The 18,898-nt window shown below is 37.8% G+C and overlaps 1 protein-coding gene and 1 long non-coding RNA gene across 3 annotated transcripts in view; one reads left to right on the top strand and one right to left on the bottom strand.

Moving 5' to 3' along the window:
- Nucleotides 1-1,023: 1,023 nt before the first annotated feature.
- On the bottom strand, nucleotides 1,024-10,110 carry LOC111820282 (uncharacterized). Its single transcript, XR_002823837.1, has 2 exons — nucleotides 9,901-10,110; nucleotides 1,024-1,215 (listed from the first exon to the last, which is right to left on the bottom strand). It is a non-coding gene; the product is annotated as an uncharacterized LOC111820282 (long non-coding RNA).
- A 148-nt stretch (nucleotides 10,111-10,258) lies between these two features.
- The window catches only part of GIN1 (gypsy retrotransposon integrase 1), a 28,250-nt gene continuing 19,610 nt past the window's right edge, over nucleotides 10,259-18,898 (top strand). Inside the window, exons 1-4 of one of the 2 annotated variants that reach the window (XM_004375057.3) lie at nucleotides 10,259-10,330; nucleotides 13,752-13,897; nucleotides 16,220-16,413; nucleotides 18,513-18,818. In XM_004375057.3, coding sequence (XP_004375114.1) covers nucleotides 13,759-13,897; nucleotides 16,220-16,413; nucleotides 18,513-18,818 — 639 coding nt within the window. In that variant the 5' untranslated portion in view covers nucleotides 10,259-10,330; nucleotides 13,752-13,758. Of the gene's footprint in view, nucleotides 10,331-13,751; nucleotides 13,898-14,952; nucleotides 16,414-18,512; nucleotides 18,819-18,898 lie in introns of those variants that run through there. The other variant, XM_023730161.1, reaches the window with a different exon arrangement.

The raw sequence follows: 18,898 nt of genomic DNA, 5'->3' as shown, positions 1-18,898 counted from the left end.
AAAGGTTAATCCCCTTCAACATACAGTTCTGTAATACTTGAATGGAATGGAAAAGGATAGATAAAATGTAATGCAAATTTAAAAATAATTTACAGTTGAACATCAATCTGAAATTACATTAAATCAATTTTTTAAAAGCCTCAATTTATGCAAGATGAGCTTGCAAAGGGGTTTTTCAGGGAACATAATCACCACATAACAGTGATACAACTTCAAAATATTTGTTACCAAAGCTGCTTACATGTATTTGTTAATTGGTCATTATTAAAACTATCTACCAAAATGAATGACTGAAGCCCTCATGGCACAGTGGTTGAGAGCTCGGCTGCTAACCAAAAGGTCGACAGTTCGAATCCACCAGCTGCTCCCTGGAAACCCTACGGGGCAGTGCTACTCTGTTGTATAGGGTCACTATGAGTCAGAATTGACTTGACAGCAACAGGTTTCGTTTTAGGTTTACCAAGATGAAAATATATATCAAACATTTTTTTTGGTTACTCACAATATAAGAAATTACTCAATCAGATATTCTTAATACATACTGAACAATTTGCTAGATAATACTGGGAAGCTTAACTTCAAGAGTCCTGTTCCTAAAGTTCTAATGCCACTTTAATTAGCAGTTCCATATGGAACATAAGGAGCCCTGGTAGCGCAGTAGTTAAGAGCTTGGCTGCTAACCAAAAGGTCAGCAGTTCGAATCCACCAGCTGCTCTTTGGAAACCCTATGGGGCAGTTCTACTCTGTCCTATAGAGTTGCTAAGATAAACATAAAACTATTTTACTCATTCCATCTTAAGTTTACCCATCTTTACAATTACCTTGCTCACAGAGTGTTATGAAATTTAAAACAATTTGTGATTAGAGAATGAAAGTAGAAGTAATTCACTTTATAAACCAATGTCTTTCATTCCTACTCCCCTTGCTCTGTTTTACATGTAAAAGATGTTGGCTGAAAAACAACAAAAGAAAGCTTCCAATTACTGTACAACTTCCTGGAAGTAAATAAATTGATCTCAATTCTTCTGTTTTGTATCAAATGGCAAACATCTTTTGTCTTCTTTTTATCCATCCCACATTTCTCCTCCCGTCTAAAAACAGCCCTAATATTTCAGTAGTGGAAAGGACATGTATTTTGGAATCAGACATACCTGTTTAAATCTGTCACTATGTAACTAGCAACTTAAGCTAGTTTCTCGGTATCAGTTTCTTCACCTACAAAAAAGGGAGCATAGTAATACCCTGTAACTCTGTAAAGACTAAGTGAAGTAAGTGTAAGTAAGGTAAAGTGTTTGGTAAGTAATACATATACTAAGTACTCAATTAACCTTAGCGCCTATAAACCAAAAACCAAGCCCACTGCCATCGAGTCGATTCTGACTCACAGCAACCCTACAGAGGCACTACTATAAACCTTGCTCCCTACTAACATGCATGCAGGTATAGTAGAATGAATATTGTTTATTATTTGTTGAAATGAATATATTTATTCAACAAGTACTATTTACCTATTTTGGCAGGCGCAGTACAGGTGCTAGAGATATTAAGTTAAATTAAACATGGTCCTTTTCCTTAAGCTTACGGTCTAGCAGGAAACAGTCAAGTAATCAGCACTTCCTGTTTTAGTGTGATAAGCACACTAATAAAATAGATAACACAAATACGCGGTAATGGAATAAATGTCGAATTATCCATTTTTGGAACGTTGTTGAAATGAGCAGATGCTAGATTCAGCATATTAGTGCAGATACTGGTGTATGTGTGCGTTTGCATTTATACTTCATGCCATTATTTTAAAATTACACTTCCTTCTATTTAGGTGTTCTTTAAGCCTTTCGACATAACTCTAACAAAAGCAATAACAATTTTGTTTTAGAGGTAAAACTGAAAATTAACTTTTAAAAGCTTTCTAACTGTAGTGTTCATTATGAAAAGTCTGGAATGTATAAATATGAAATTTTAAAAATCAGCTAAGAATCCCATGAACCAAAAGCAGAACTACCTGGTTGTAATTCTTTGTCATAAAACTATTTGGATGTATTTCCTACTAGTCTTTTGATCACATTTTTTAGCTACTTTATACAACATATATATGTGTATGTAGAAACTTACTTTTGAAAAAGTGTGTATATCATAGATGTTTTTTTCCAAGAGTCTGAATTAATAACTGAACTAATCATTAATGATCTGTCCTCTTATTTAAATTCTGTTTCAGTCTTTAATGCTGCTTGAAGTACATAAATATATGTCCCTTACTTAGTTATGAGCTTAGATTTGAAACCATGTCTCATTTATTCATTTGGTGGAAGACAACAGGCAAATCAACAACAACAAAAAAAAATACAACAACGTACGTTAGGAGGGCATCTCTAAAAACGTGACATCTGAGCAGAAATCTAAATTAACCGAGGAAACCAGCCATAGGGTTATATGGTAAAACCATTCCAGGCAAGGAACAAAAAGCATAAAAGCCCCAAAGCAGAAGCGTGTGTGGCATATTTCCCATGTTCAAGAAATAGTAAAGACAGCAAAGCAGGCAAGCAAAGGTAGAAAGGTAAAAAATGAAGTTGGAAAAGTAGCTGAAGCATCTACAGAGGACTGAGAAGGTCACAATCCATAGCAATTAAATCAGAAGGTTTGGGGGTGGGGCCCAGGTGATTCCAATGTGCAGCCAAGTTTGAGAAGCAGGGTACTACCAAAAAAAAGAGGGACAAAGTAGAACAATAACTAGCACTTGGTATGCAAAATACACATATTCACTATTGTTATAAAAGTATATTATTATTACAGGATATCTCACGGGAATGATCCAATAAAAACAGAGTACACTGATGAAGCTGAATCTGTCTGTCACTTGACACATCTCAAGTACTCAATAAATGTTCCTCCACAAAACTATCCTTAATAATGTTCAAGATTTCTCCTCTGTGTCATTCATTTTGATCTTTGGTCACCTATTGCCTTGTCATGTTTAACTGTTTACATTAAATACTATAACCCAAAACATTACAAACCTCAAGGGAACGAAAATGTATTAAACACTGCCACCCAGTAAGTACTTAATCAACTCAGAGCTTCCCAACATTTTGCTCCAACATGAATGAGTTATACTATGCCAAGAAATTGATTCACTGAGGTCTTAAGGCAGTTGGAACCCCCTGGCCTCCAACAGCAATCTCTTCAGTTTCCCTAGGACACTACACAGATAAAATCATTTTCTATGAATGCCCTGAAATAAAAAACAGTTGGGAAGCACTTAGTTACTACTTTGTGATTTAACAATTAACCTGACAGAAATCCTGGGATTAGGGATATTTTCCTCATTTTATAAATGCCTGAAGTACACAGATATAGGCCCATCAGTTGATTATAAATAAGGACTCCAGGCTCAGAAAACTCAAGTAATTTGAACATAATTACACAGCTAGTAAGGGTTGCAAATGAAACTCAAATCCAGGTCTTTTTTTTAACCAAAGGCCACCACGCTCTCACAAGAGAAAAACTTAGAACTCCTTAAATCCTTATTACAGCATTAACCCAGATGCTGTCGAATCAATTCTAACTCGTGGTGACCCCTTGTGTGTCAGAGTAGAACTGTGCCCCATAAGGTTTTCAATGGATGATTTTTTGGATGCAGACTGCCAGGCCTTTCTTCTGAGGCACCTCTGTGTGGACTTGACTTTCCAGCCTTTCAGTCAGCAGCCAACTGCGTTAACTGTCTGCACTACCCAGGGACTCCTATTCCAAACCAAACCCATTGGCAGTGAGTCGATTCCAATTCATAACGATCCTATAAGACAGAGGAGAACTGCCCCATAGGGTTTCCAAGGAGTGGCTGGTGGATTTGAACTGCTGATTTTTTGGTTAGCAGCCAAGCTATTAACCACTGTGTCACCAGCATTAAAAATTTTTAATAAATTCTTGGGAAACTAAAGATATAGAATAAATATTTTTTTGAGCCACACTCCCTCCCTGGAGTGTGGCTCAAAAAAAAATTTTTTTTGAGTACACCAAAGGGTATATATATTGTGGTACAAGATAAAATCTTAAGAGAACTATAGGAGATCCAGAACCAGAACATTCTAAATGGTCTATTTCATTTGATTCCCTGACAATTAAACCAACTGCAGTTTATTCATATAGCATTTCCACATTATTCAGCATTTTGATCAAACCTACGTCCTTGGTTAAGAATTCCAAAACACATAACTGTCTGATCTTAAGATATTACATTATTCAAATGAGTTCAAAATTTCATTTTTTAAATTCCTTCTATAACAGTGGTTCACAAATGGACTGGTTATATCAGAATCAGTTGCTCATACGCAAGTTCAAGGTGAAGCTGAAGAAAATTAAAACAAGTCCACAAGAGCCAAAATACAACCCGGAGTATATCCCACCTGAATTTAGAGACCATCTCAAGAACAGATTCGATGTACTAAACACTAATGACTGAAGACCAGACAAGCTGTAGGAAGACATAAAGGAAATCATACATGAAGAAAGTAAAAGGTCATTAAAAAGACAGGAAAGAAAAGATCAAAATGCATGTCAGAAGAGACTTTGAAACTTGCTCTTGAATGCAGAGTAGCTAACGCAAACGGAAGAAATAATGAAGTAAAAGGCTGAACAGAAGATTTTAAAGGGCAGGTCGAGAAGACAAAGTAAAATATTATAATGAATTGTGCAAATATCTGGAGTTAGCAACCAAAAAGGGAAGAACACACTGGGCATTTCTCAAGCTGAAAGAACTGAAAAAAAAATTCAAGTCTCAAGTTGCAATTGTGAAGGATTCTATGGGCAAAATATTGAATGACGCAGAAAGCATCAAAAGAAGATAGAAGGAATACACAGAGTCACTGTACCAAAAAGAATTGGTTGACATTTAACCATTTCTGGAGGTAGCATATGATCAAGAACTGATGGTACCGAAGGAAGAAGTCCAAGCTGCACTGAAGGTACTGGTGAAAAACAATGCTCCAGAAATTGATGTAATACCAACTGAGATGTTTCAACAAACGGACGCAACACTGGAAGTGCTCATGCGTCTATGCCAAGAAATCTGGACGATAGCTACCTGGCCAACCAAATGAAGAGATTCATATTTGTACCCATTCCAAACAAAGGTGATCCAATAGAATGCAGAAATTATTTAACAATATCATTAAAATCACACACAAGTAAATTTTTGCTGAAGAATATTCAAAAGCAGTTGCAGCAGTACATCAACAGGGAACTGCCAGAAATTCAACTGGATTTAGAAGACGACACGAAATGAGAGACATCAGTGCTGATGTCATATGGATCTCGGCTGAAAGCAGAGAATAACAGAAACATGTTTTATTGACTACACAGAGGCATTCGACCGTGTCAATCATAACAATTACGGATAACATTACGAAGAATGGGAATTCCAGAACACTTAATTGTGCTCATGTGGAACCTGTACATATACCAAGAGGCAGTCATTTGAACAGAAGAAGGGGATACTGTATGGGTTAAAATCAGGAAAGGTGTGCATCAGGGTTGTATCCTTTCACCATACTTACTCAATTTGTATGCTGAGCAAATAATCTGAGAAGCTGGACTACATGAAGAACTTGGTATCAGGACTGGAGGAAGACTCATTAACAACCTGTGATATGCAGATGACACAACCTTGGTTGCTGAAAGTGAAGAGGGCTTGAAGCACTTATTGATGAAGATCAGACTACAGCCTTTAGTATGGATTACACCTCAACATACAGAAAACAAAAATCCTCAGAAATGGACCAATAAGCAATATCATGATAAATGGAGAAAAGACTGAAGTTGTCAAGGATTTCATTTTACTTGGATCCACAATCAATGCCCATGGAAACAGCAGTCAAGAAATCAAAGGATGCGTTGCACTGGGCAAATGTGCTGCAAAAGACCTCTTTCAAGTGTTAAAAAGCAAAGATGTCATTTTAAGGACTAAGGTGCACCTGACCCAAGCCATTGTGTTTTCAATCACCTCATATGCATGAGAAAGCTGGACAACGAATAAAGAAGACCAACGAACAACTAATACATTTTAATTACAGTGTTAGTGAGGAATATTGAACATACCATGGACTATCAGAAGAACGAACACATCTGTCTTGGAAGAAGTAGAGCCAGAATGCTCCTTAGAAGCAAGAATGGCAAGACTTCATCTCATGTACTTGGGACATGTTATTAGGAGGGACCAGTCCCTGGAGAAGGACACCATGCTTGGTAAAGTAAAGAGTAAGCAAAAAAGACCCTGAATGAGATGTCTTAACACAGCAACAATGTAATTAAGCATAACAACGATTATGAGGATTGTGCAGGACCCGGCAGTGTGCTGTTCTGTTGTACACAGGGTCTCTGAGTTAGAACTGACTTGATGGCATCTAACAACAACAACATACCACAATTATCTAGGGCACTTGTAAGAAAACAAATTTCTGGACCTACCACACATTTTCTGAATCAGCATTTTTTAACTAGAGAATCCCTATTTTAACAAATAGAAATGCAGCAAAGTTTGTGAATCTCTTTAAATTGATACAAAAAAGAAACACTATCTGACCCTGATTTCTAAATTTAAAATTAGTACTACGCTACTAAAGTTCCCACACTCTACAGCAGTGGTTCTCAAACTTTAGCATGCATCAGAACCACCTGGAGGGACAGCTAAACTACTAAACTAGAAACTCTAGGGGTGAGGGCCAACACCTAGCATTTCTAAAAGTGCCAAGGTGATGCTGATGTTTATGGTCTGTGAATTAGACTCTAAGAAACAAAACTGGCTTTGGCTGTTGCTCGGATTTGTGTCCTTAACCAACTCATTGAAACTCTCTAGCAATCATCTGTAAAATGGTATCACAGATACGACATATTGTTTTGAAGATTAAATGACAATACAGGTAACACAGCAACTAACACTTGGTAAATACTCAGTAAATGTTAGCTGTTTATATATTTTGTTAGCCGTTATAAGTAAGACAGATATTTCCAATCTAAACTTAACTGGCAAAGAGCAAATATACCTACTTACTGTTCATCTAATGAAGACACGGAAACTCCTCTTTACCACTGCTGCTGCTGGTCGTATCTTTTCCAGTTTTCCCACACTGCTTGAAAGTAGCTATCATGGACACTAAAGCCTGGGACAAATAATCATATCCTTCACACCCTTACTGGCCTTGCCCAAAACTACCTAGTTCTCAAAATGATACCTTGGATCACCCACCAGTCTCATTTACTATTTAGAGTCCTTCTTGCCTGAACTTAGGAATCCCTGGGGGGTGTAAATGGTTAATGAACCAAAGGTTCATATCCACCCAGAGGTGCCTTGGAAGAAAGGCCTGGTGATCTACTTCCAAAAAATCGGCCATGGAAAACACTATGGAGCACAGTTCTGTCCTGACACACACGGGGTCACCATGAGTGGGAATCGACTCAAAGGCAACTGGTTAACTGGTTTTACCTAAACTTAAAATCTTTCCAAGCCATCATTGTAGTCCTTTCTATAGGCTCCCTCAGGAGTCCAACGATGAACTAGAACTAAAAAGTGCCTGCTCCCAATATCTGAGGAAATGGGAGACACAGCCTGAACACAGATACATAAACAGTTTTACTGAAATCCTAGAAGTATTTTCCAATGGAAACACTGTCAATAAATGGTGGCTCAGTTCCAGGGCACTGCTAGAACAGCTACATAATAGGTTATTAAACAGGCTCCTACAGGCTTGCAAAATTATTTATACAGAAAAGTACATTCCAAGTTCCACACAACCTTCACAATGATTCTTCTCCTTCTTCAAACGTTTGCACAATACCTTTTTGCTGAGCCTGACTTTCCTTCTGTCTGGAATTCACTACTATCCTTGAATGTACTCCTCCTTCAATAACAAACTGTAAGGTCTGCAATGACTCCTTTTCTGATAACTCTCTCCCCTTTGCCAGCTCCCAAACACATATCAAAACCCTCTCCCATCCTTGGTGCTCCACAGCATTTTGGATCCATCTTCACAATTATCTATTTCCATCAGAGTTATTTTTTTTCTCAATTTTTTTATTATGAAAATTTTCAAACATTTAGAACAATTTAAAGAACAATTCACTGAACACTCATACCCACCAGTAGACTCAACAATTGCCAACATTTTGCCATATTTATTTTACCTATGTGTCTTCCACACCATTTGAAAGTAAGCTGTAGACATCAACACTCATCTCTAAATAGTATCCCTTAAATAAAAATACCCATATTATTATTTACACCTAAGAAAATTATTAGCTCCATAATATTCTATATTTATTCAGTTGCACAGGAGCTTTTTGGAGAGCAAGATCATCATCTGTATATCCCCAGTATTTAACTTGGTGCATGGCACTTATTTGGGCTATCAGTGAATATTGGACAAATTGTTCACTTTAATACCCTTGCAACAACCACCCTGAAAATCATATGAATTTAAAACTTAAGTTGGACAATCCTGAACCTTCTGCACATCAGTTTAATCATTTGCTTTAAACAATCCAATGCTGCAGCTAGTATTTTGGAATCTGAACAACTTAATTCTGCATCACAATACTGAAGTTCTCTGAATACAGGGATCATGTCTATGCCTGTCTTTTGTCAAACACATAAGTTGGGACACAAACAGTTTTTAATGAATGAATCTTTCAGCCACTGAAAACGTTAGTGAGGAAATGGGGAAGCATGACAGTAGTATAATAGTTAAGGATACAGGTTTACGAGTCAGACAGATCTGGCTTCTAACACAGTCTTAAAGGTTTAGTAGTAGCTGGCTAACTTGGCCGAGTTAACCTAAGCCTGTTTCTACCTCTGTAAAATGTTGAAATCTTATCTACCTCATGGAATTGTTGGGAGGACTGAATGAGAAAATTTGTAAAGCACTTGGCACACGCAAGGACTCAGTTAACGTCAGCTATCATTATTTTATCTGCCTGAGACAAAAACTGGGTATTTCACTGAAGAATTTTCAGTTACCAGTTGCGGTAAAGTCGATTCTGACTCAAAGCGACCTTATAGGATTAATTAGAAATGCCCCATAGGGTTTCCAAGGAGTGGCTGGTGGATTTGAACTGCCAACCTTTTGATTAGCAGCCTAGTTCTTTACTACTGCGCCAACCGGGCTCCAGAATTTTCAGCAGCAAAATCCTGTCCCACTGTAGAGCAAGAATGCTAGGTGCTCAAGTCAACCATGCTTCCTACTTCCACCAGCTTAGCCTTCCACCATGCTAAAGCAAGGCAACTATTACCCACAGACTCCCAGAAGATCGTCGAGAACCTAGTGAATGAGATCCAGTGGTCACCATCCTTGCCCCTTCTCCCTCAAAGCGCGCGAGGATGCAACATCCCTCAACCGATGAGGTGCGACAGTGATCTGCAGCCTCCATCTGTACTATGTGAAGTTGCATCGTATGGGGCTTTTTGTTCTTTTAAAGTGGCAATGGCGGTGGCGACCAGTAGTAGGATAAAGACTAAGGAAAGAAAATAAAAATAACCATCCCTACCCACAGCAATTCCCAAACTCGAGGCTGCCCACTTTGATGGAGCGAGAAAGCAGGTTAGAGTAACAGAAGACCGGCAGTTCCCTTCCCGCAGAACTGAAATCTCCGATGTCACAAGCCCAAGAAATGAAAAAGGGAAACAATGGGGAAGGAGGAGAAATGTAAGTCAAGAAGCGAAAGGGACCCTCAGAACTGTACTGTCACTCCTCCCCGACCACACTGCCATTCACTTCCGCACATGTCCCTCGTAGGAGCGCGCGCCTAGGCTCAGCAGAGTGCAGCAAGAGACAAAGCAACTACTCAGCAGCGTCCGCACCCCTCGAGCGACCAAGTTCCGCATCCCACGTTTTCCTCCGGTCTCGGGGCTCTCACCTGCCACGACTGCGGTCGTCACGCGAGCTACTGGAGATGGCCAAGCCCATTCAGGTCTCGGTTTCCCCTTTAATCCCGGGGGCAGACTGAGGCAAAAGGTGTTCGTCAAAAGACTGTTAGTGCGAGCGTGGGTCCTTTCCTTCTCAGCAGCAGCTGAACAGCCACATAGAAACGCCTCAAGGAACTACTTCACACAACGAATCTCGGTCACGCCTCTTCTCCTCCACCCTCAGGTCTCACTCAGAAACCTCACCGGGCAGAATGATTTCCGGCAAGAGCCAAACGATCCGCCCTAACCTTTCCTCACCAACGCTCCGCAGTCCGCGGAGGCACGCTTCCCTTAACAATCCGGCTAGTTCCGCTTCCGGCAGCACTAGATAAGTCGCGAGAGGAAGCTTAAATCCTGTCGTTTGCGTAAAGGACCACCTTGGTGAGTGGTCGTTTTGATGTGCTGTTATACCTACTGATTCTTAACGTGAAGCGTGACTTGATAATAATTTCAAAACTATTCGCTTCGACTGGCCTAAGGAAGGGTTTAATTGACTCCGTAGATTGCGCAGGCGCTCTTGGAGCGGGAGGGCCTTGGGCGTTGCGACGTCCCTCGCGAGCTGAGCAGAGAAGGGCGGGTTCTGTTGTCAAACCTGGGAGGTGCTGCTCGGTATAACCGATTGTACTTAATGATCTTTTTCGTGGTTATACTAAGTTTAACTGGACCTTGTCTTCAAGAACCAGTTAACCAGCCGCCTAAACCCTCAGGAAATACTCCCTCACATCTAAAGCAGCGCCCGAGACTCCGAGCGCGGCACAAATTCAAAATTTAGTGTGGTGCTTGACCAACGTTAAAGAATTCTCCCCGTTATAGTTGCCATTTAATCTAGAATATTACCCTTTTGTTCAAATGCGAACTCAAAGGGTATCTTGTCACGTATTTTTAAAGGAAAAGTATACACTTTATCAGCAGTGCGGGTTTTCCTTAAATGGACATTTTTGAGCCAAAGTGGAAAAGCATTCTGCAAAATGGAAATTTATTTATTCCATGTGGCTTTATGTGTATACCTAATGGTAGGCAAGACATTTTTATTAAATTTGTACGCTGAAATGAAGCAGGTTATAGGAATGTGTATGGTGTAGATTTCCCCAGCCTTTAACAACGTTGCATGAAATTGTGCACTTCCATTTTTCAGAGATTAGGAAACCAAACCTGTTGTCATCCAATCGATTCCGACTCATAGTGACCCCGTAGGGCAGAGTAGAACTACCCTACAGTGTTTCCAAGGCTATAAAGCTTTGGAAAGCAGACTGCCACATCTTTGTCCCGTGCAGCTGCTGGTGGATTCGAACCCCTTTCACAAATTAAGATAGAAAAATTTAAAAGTCAAAATTTGATCCCAAGTTAACATGTTTGTTAAAAGATTACAGGTTTAAGTTTTAAGTTGAAACACGTGCATACTGTTAACTTCTTCCAGGCTTAAATTGGTAACCTTGATGATTTTCGCTTTTGGTGAAACAGATCCTAATTTTACTTAAAATACTGAACTTCCTTATTTTATTGCACACACAAAATTATCAGAGGAATTAGGCAATAAATATTTATGCAGGTATCTGTTGATTTTATTTGATGTTGTGCAAGGAACATAGTGCAAAAAGGTCAACCAAATATAACTCTGACATTCTCATTGCAAAACTAGAAGTTATAATTGCTACCTCCACTACCTTTTCTTACTTTTACAGGTTTTAATACACAAATAATTACTTTAACAAAAATTCTGGAAAAAATTATGATGTCCAATCTTTGAGTATAGGAAGCTTTTTATAATTTACCTTTGTTTCTGAATATTACAGCTTAAAGCCATTTTCTCATATTAACTACTCAAATAAATGGTTTCTAGCGACCAGCTTGCAAATATACTTTGAAAAGAAAAAACTGCTGGTTGTTTAAGCTCTTCCTGTATGTAAATAGCAAATATTAGCAGCAAATGTTTACCTAAACCCTTTATGCTTTCTGTGAATTGGTTTTTCTTTCTGATTGATTTTCTATTTCTCTCACCCTCTCTACAGTCATCTTTATCTCTGCGGGCAGGGCCAGCATTGTGAATTGCACAAGACTATAAACTCACTATAAAGTATACAACTTATGTCATCTGGGCTTCGGTGTTAGCAGTAAAATATTATAAATAAACATTAGTGTAAAACATTAACCACAATTAATGAAAGAGATCTCAAAATCGTTATCTACAACGAAATCTTTATCTTTGTAGATAAAGATTTTGAGAAAAGAAAGGGTTTTTTGACACATGGCAGGCGTACAGTAATAACTGTTAGATCAGTAATGAATCCATAGCTGTCTCTAGCAACTGTCCTGTAGTTCCTTGCCTTCACAGCTAAGCTAAATTTACTACATCTGCTTTCTCAATACTTGTTCACGCAGATCCCATTGCAGTCTGGTTTCCACCTGCCCTGCTCTCCTGCACCTACTGTCAAAACCACCTGAGACATTATAGTTCTTGTATTACTTAACGTCTCTTTACTTCTAAGAACTGTTTATTACTTATGCTTCTGTGGCCAGAACCTCTATTGCTTTTTTTTCCCCCCTATTTCTCTATTCCCACACCCTTGAGGAATTTACAGTATATTTGGAAGAGAGACATATAAACTAGTAAGTGCAATAAAGTGTTGCAGATTTTATGGTAAAAGTCAGTACATGTTATTGTGGTATACCAAGGAAGGTGTGTGCAATGACCTGAGAGGGAAGGAGATGTGGTTAGAAAAGATGAGTAGATGAGTGAATTCATTAATGTGAATGTTGAAGGACAAGGCTGTGGCCACTCTTCTTACTCTACACTTTCCATGTGATTCTTCTTCCACTGCCTTAACTTCATTTACCATCTACATACTGAGTTCATCCATGAGCTCAATGCAACATATTCAATACTGGCTTCTTCACCCAAAGGTAAAACTTCAGAAGTAATCCCAGACTCTTCATTCACTCTAGAAGTCCAGCAGACTAGTCACAATTTTTACAAAATTTATCCATTTCCATTGACACTCCTTTGACTCCGATTTTATCATTCTTCCCTTGATTATGCAGTAGTTCTCTAGCTGATCTGGACTGACCCTCCCACCTTGCCACCCCAATCTATCTTCCACATTGTTGCAGAACAGACTTTGTAGAATAAAAATCTGCAACCAGATTATGCTTTATAATAGAGAAAGTATTCACAGGGCCAAAAAACATTCCTGTTCAAGAAAGAATAGCTCCTGTATAGTTAAGAAGGGTGTATGAGATCTGGCATAGCTAGACATCTTTTCTGTTATTTGTCATTTGAACATTTCTGAAGTATGTATTTCTCATATATGATTTGAATAGTTATTGGGTTTGGGGTTTTGTTTTTTGTTTTTTTTTGTTTTTTTTTGCATTTTGCAGTGACCGTGAATATGGTTAGTAGTAATATAAATTGTATTTTCTCCCCTTATAACTTATCATCATTTATGTAAGCTTCACGTAACAGGACCATCCTATGTAAGTAACATTGCGATTGATGGCAGTGGGAGAGACTTTAAGAAGATTTTTCAAAGGGTACTTGTTCATTTCCTTTTTTTCCCCCAGTATGTGGAAATTTTTTAGCATTTCTTTTCACATGGAAAGAAACAAGATAATTCATCATGATGTATCTCAAAAATAGCATTTGACTATTTCAGCTCATATGCATCACTCTATTCCTTTTCTGTACTACAATTAACCCCCTCAGATAATATTCTGGGAAACCTAATGTCATATCTAAGCGGAAGCCTGAACTGAAATAGCAACAAATTAGCTAATTCAAATTCTATTTTTAAACGCCTTTACCTAGGTTAAGGATGGTCCGTAGTGGAAAAAATGGTGACCTTCATCTTAAGCAGATTGCATATTATAAACGAACTGGTGAATATCATCCAACTACACTGCCAAGTGAGAGAAGTGGCATAAGAAGAGCAGCAAAAAAATTTGTCTTTAAAGGTAAAATTAATGTAGAAAACCTTGAGTATAGAATTAATACAGATGCTTCTCCACGTTTTTTTTGTGAAATCCTGAGCATTTGGATTATTGGATTGTGTCATGGATTAAATTATGTCCCCCCAAAAATGTGTGTATCAATTTGGCTGGGCCATGATTCCTGGTATTGTGTGATTCTCCTATATGTTGTAAATCCTGCTTCTATGATGTTAATGAGGGAGGATGGGTGGCAGTTATGCTAGTAAGGCAGGACTCAATCTACAGGATTGGATTGTGTCCTGAGGCAATCTCTTGAGATATAAAAGAGAGAAGTGAGCAGAGAGACAGGAGGACCTCATACCACCAAGAAAGCAGTGCCAGGAGTAGAGCGTGCCCTTTGGACCTGGGGTCCCTGCGCCTAGAAGCTCCTAGTACAGGGGAACGTTGATGAGAAGGCTGACAGAGAGAGCCTTCCGCTGGAGCTGATGCCCTGAATTTGGACTTTTAGCCTACTTTACTGTGAAGAAATTTCTCTTTGTTAAAGCCATCCACTTGTGGTATTTCTGTTGTAGCAGCACTAGATGACTAAGACAGATCGGTTGTTGCTTAACATTTAATAGTAAAACTGATGATGCCACTCAGTCAAAAGCAAAATAAAAATTACACTGAAGCTAACTGAAGGCCAGAAGTATGGAAAGGGCAGTTTAAATCATAAAAATAATGGTACCATGAAAGGAAACAAAACACTTAGCTAAGTTAAATTCCCTTGCTTTTGCAAACTGAGGTGGTTCCTACTCTAATGGTGTACTTTAATTCACTGATGCCACTATTAATGAGAAACTGATTTGATGCTTAATATGAAAATATTGAAAAGTTAACTAATTTGTTTACTGAAGTTAAAATAGAAGGAATGACTATATTTATGTCTATAGTCTGTCTTCCCACTGCCATTAAATATTCTTAGAATCACATTTATTTTTGGACCCTAAGTCCCCCTAAATGGAATATTTGAAAGGTGGTAGAATGCATATCTTGAAAGGTTATGTTAATATTTTGCCCTTTTTATCCCTCCTTCAAAGGAGAAGAAGTTTGGGGTGAGATAAGCAGCAAGTACAATCACAGGTAACTAAATGAATGTTGGTGCAAGTGCAATCACAGGTAACTAAATGAATGTTGGTGCCATTATTGGGAGTTTTGCCTATAGGTTCTAAGGAAGGTTTCTCCAAAGCAGGTCAGGAAAATTTAAGATGAGACATGCCTGTTCATTTCTCCCTGTGTACACTTGTCCCAGTAACTCCCTTCTGCCAAAGAATAAGCAGACTTATTACCTCTTAGACTAAAGTGAGGAGTCATTCATTCATTTACTCAGTTATGCAATAAATGTTTACTGAGTCCTTGCTACACACCAATCACATTCTAGGCCTTGGAGATACATTGATGAGTAAAATAGATAAGGTTGAAGTAAGCAGAGTTCCACTAAGCATGTGGTTAGGCACACTAGTAGCTTGATATGGGATATTCTGAAGTTTGAATAGCTGCCTCATCTACATTGGAGGGGTGGTGGTTCTTTCCACTTCCTGGTTGCTTCCTAGCTATAGATTCTTCTCAGGTGTCCTCCCAAGGAAAGCAAAAAACTATCTTGAGGATTAAGGCTCTCCCACTTTCCCACTCTTCCTTCCGCACCTCCAGCTCAGATCCAGAAGAACTTGGGGGAGGTGGTTGCTTTAAAAAATGTACCTGTGATGAAACTATTTGGGAAAATTCTGTTCCAGGGTGTTGCTTCTCTGTAAGTAATTCATTTGCTAATTCATGCCATTTTTAGGAGGCACCTGCAAGTATTATTCCAATTTGAGTACTCAACAAAGATAATTTCATACTCCCATAGTTATTGCAGGGGCCCTGGTGGCACAGTAGTTAAGAACTATGGCGTGCTATGGCTGCTAACCAAAAGATCAGCAGTTCAAATCCACCAGCTGCTCCTTGGAAACCCTATGGAGCAGTTCTTCTCTGTCCTATAGGGTCACTATAAGTCAGAGTCGACTCAACAGTAACGAGTTTTAACGGGTGTAGTTACTGCATGCTTTAGTGAACAACCCAACTCTACTTGTATTCATAACTAGTAAAATTATAGCAGCTAGTGATCTTCCTAGATATCTAGTACTTGTAACAACGGAGAACTTTTCAGATTGTATGGTAGCATCATTACAAAGAGATATTCTGTTTTAGGGGAAGAAAAGTTTTTTTAAAAAACAAAAAGCATGGCTTGCAGATAAGGTAATGATTATCTTAAAACTTTATAAATAACTGAAAATTCCAATTCTATCTTTTTGGTATCATTTATTCCAGAAAAAAAGCTGTTTTATGTTGGAAAAGACAGAAAACAAAATCGTTTGGTAATTGTTTCAGAAGAGGAAAAAAAGAAAGTCCTGAGAGAATGCCATGAAAATGACACTGGAATCCATCATGGCATATCCAGAACCCTCACTCTAGTGGAATCCAGCTACTATTGGACTTCTGTGACCAATGATGTCAAACACTGGGTATGGCTTATGTATTTAGAATATTTTGAATAATGTGTTTGTAATAGATATCCACAATTCATTTTTGCTACAGATTTACTCAGGGTGTTACCTCTCATTAAGTACTTTTCGTATGGGTATTTTTTATACAGAAACATTTAGAGGGAGTTTTATTTCACTTCATAATTTTTCATTAATATCACTAAAGTATAATTTGAACTAGAAAGAAGTATTATTTAAACATTTTAAAATACCAGATTTAGATAGCAAATTATTTAGAACCAGCTTTTCATTGTTGAGCTCTTTGGTGTAGGTAGAATTTAAATGGGGCTGAAATTCATTTGACTAAATCATTACATCTTTGATTGCAGTCCAAGTCAGGCCTAGTGTATGCTCTCATCTTTTGTGCCAACTCTATCTTTTGGTAGAAAATGTCAGGTATGGCAGAAATCCAAAACCAGCTAAATAAAAAATCAAGTTGTAATGATAAAGGAATTAGTCTTATTTTTATAACTTTATAACCTGTTTGAACCTTCAGCTTCTAATAGAAAACTCACCCAGGGTTTTGCAGGTCAATTTATCCCTACTCTTTCTGGTGTACTCTGTTTGCCAAATGGTAGAAATTCCTTGGTATATACATGTAATAGTGCATCACAAAAACTGACATTTTAGCCTTAAAGGATTAAACCAACATTTAAGTATCATTTGTGAGTTATCAGTTTATGATTCTGTGCGGGTATTCCAAAGACCTCTATATTTGGATTTGCCTTCAGAACCTGCCACACATTCTTTTATAAACGTTCAGTGAAAATTTTACCAGATGTTTATCATTTGAGAATGGATATAACTTTTGGAAAGAATCTGAAGTTATTTGGGTTGAAAACTAGTGAATAAGTTGGAAAACAAAAATTTTGATAAAAAGTAACTGTAACTAACCCTGAGAGTATGGCCCCCAGACACCCTTTTAGCTCAGCGGTGAAGTCATTTCTGAGGTTCACCGTTTAGCCGGGGAGTGGACAGCCCCATAAAACCAAATGGGACTAATGAGGTACAGCAATCCAGGGACAAGGGTCAGAAGGCAGAAGGGGACAGGAAAGCTGGTGATAGGGAACCCAAGGTTGAGTAAGGATAGTGTTGATGTGTTGTGAGGTTGTTAACCATTGTCATAGGGCAATGTGTACTAACTGTTAAGTGAGAAACTATTTTGTTCTGTAAGCCTTCATCTAAAGTGAGAATAGCAGCACAATTGGAGGAGCGTAGTCGATGTCACTGAACTGTGCATGTAGAAATTTTTGAAATGGTGTATCTTTGGCTATGTATATTTTCACCAAAAAAAAAAAAAGTCGAGAAGGGAGAGGGTTGACATGTTGTGGGGTTGTTAACCAATGATATAAAACAATATGTGTACTACTGTTTCATGAGAAACTATTTGTTCTGTAAGCCTTCACCTGAAGTACAATTTAAAGGAAAAAAAAAAAGTAAATGTGACTATAATGTAATAAGATGGTTTTAAACATTTTGTACAGAATTTGGTTTGAAAGTAGTTTCCAAAGATTCTAGAACTATATTGATCAGTGGCACCACCAATAAGTTGATTAGTTGATCACTTCTCCCCTTACTCAAATGAAAGCTCCATGACAGCTTTGTTTTTGTTCATTCTCTTTTGCTAGGACCTAGAGCAATCTCTGGCATCTATAAATATCGTTTGAATAGCATTATATTTTAATAAATATTGTTGGAATAGATGGATGAATTAACTTCTTAGAGTGATAACTTGGAAAGAAAAAATGTCTTGCATAAAGTAATTATTGTATTTTCACATACTGATTTCAAAATTATAGCAAACTTATTTTAAAATCTATTTATTTAATATTTGTTGAATGTGAACTAGAATTATATTCATGTGAATAAGACCCCTAGGATTGTTATTTAATAGTAGTATTTGCTTTTCATTCTGAATAGACAGCCTACCTAAATGAACTGTTTTAAGTCCAGAAGCTTCTCCTTCAAAACAGAGTACCTATTAACCATTTTAAAATTCAGATTTATAATATTACTTCTGTTGTTTTGAATATATTAACATTTCTATATTTTATCTTTATTATGTGCCTATTTTGTAGGTGTATGCTTGTCAGCATTGCCAAGTGGCAAAAAATACAGTTATTTTAACGCCTAAACAGCACCTTCTGAAAGTGGAAAATCCATGGAGTGTAGTTACTGTTGATCTGATGGGACCTTTTCACACAAGCAACAGAAGTCATGTATATGCTATAATTATGACAGATTTGTTCACAAAATGGGTTGTGATTTTGCCTCTATGTGATGTTTCAGTATCCGAAATTTCTAAAGCTATTAGCAATATATTTTTCTTATATGGACCTCCTAAGAAAATAATAATGGACCAAAGAGATGAGTTCATTCATCAGGTAAGAAAACTGCTTAGATCTTGCTTTTCTTTCATTGCCCATCACTAAGTGCCCTACACATTTTAGGGTGCTTAATAAGT

Source organism: Trichechus manatus, unplaced genomic scaffold (assembly GCF_000243295.1).
Source record: "Trichechus manatus latirostris isolate Lorelei unplaced genomic scaffold, TriManLat1.0 scaffold00032, whole genome shotgun sequence".
Classification (NCBI taxonomy): Eukaryota; Metazoa; Chordata; class Mammalia; order Sirenia; family Trichechidae; genus Trichechus; species Trichechus manatus.
This window is presented reverse-complemented; position numbering and strand designations above follow the sequence as displayed.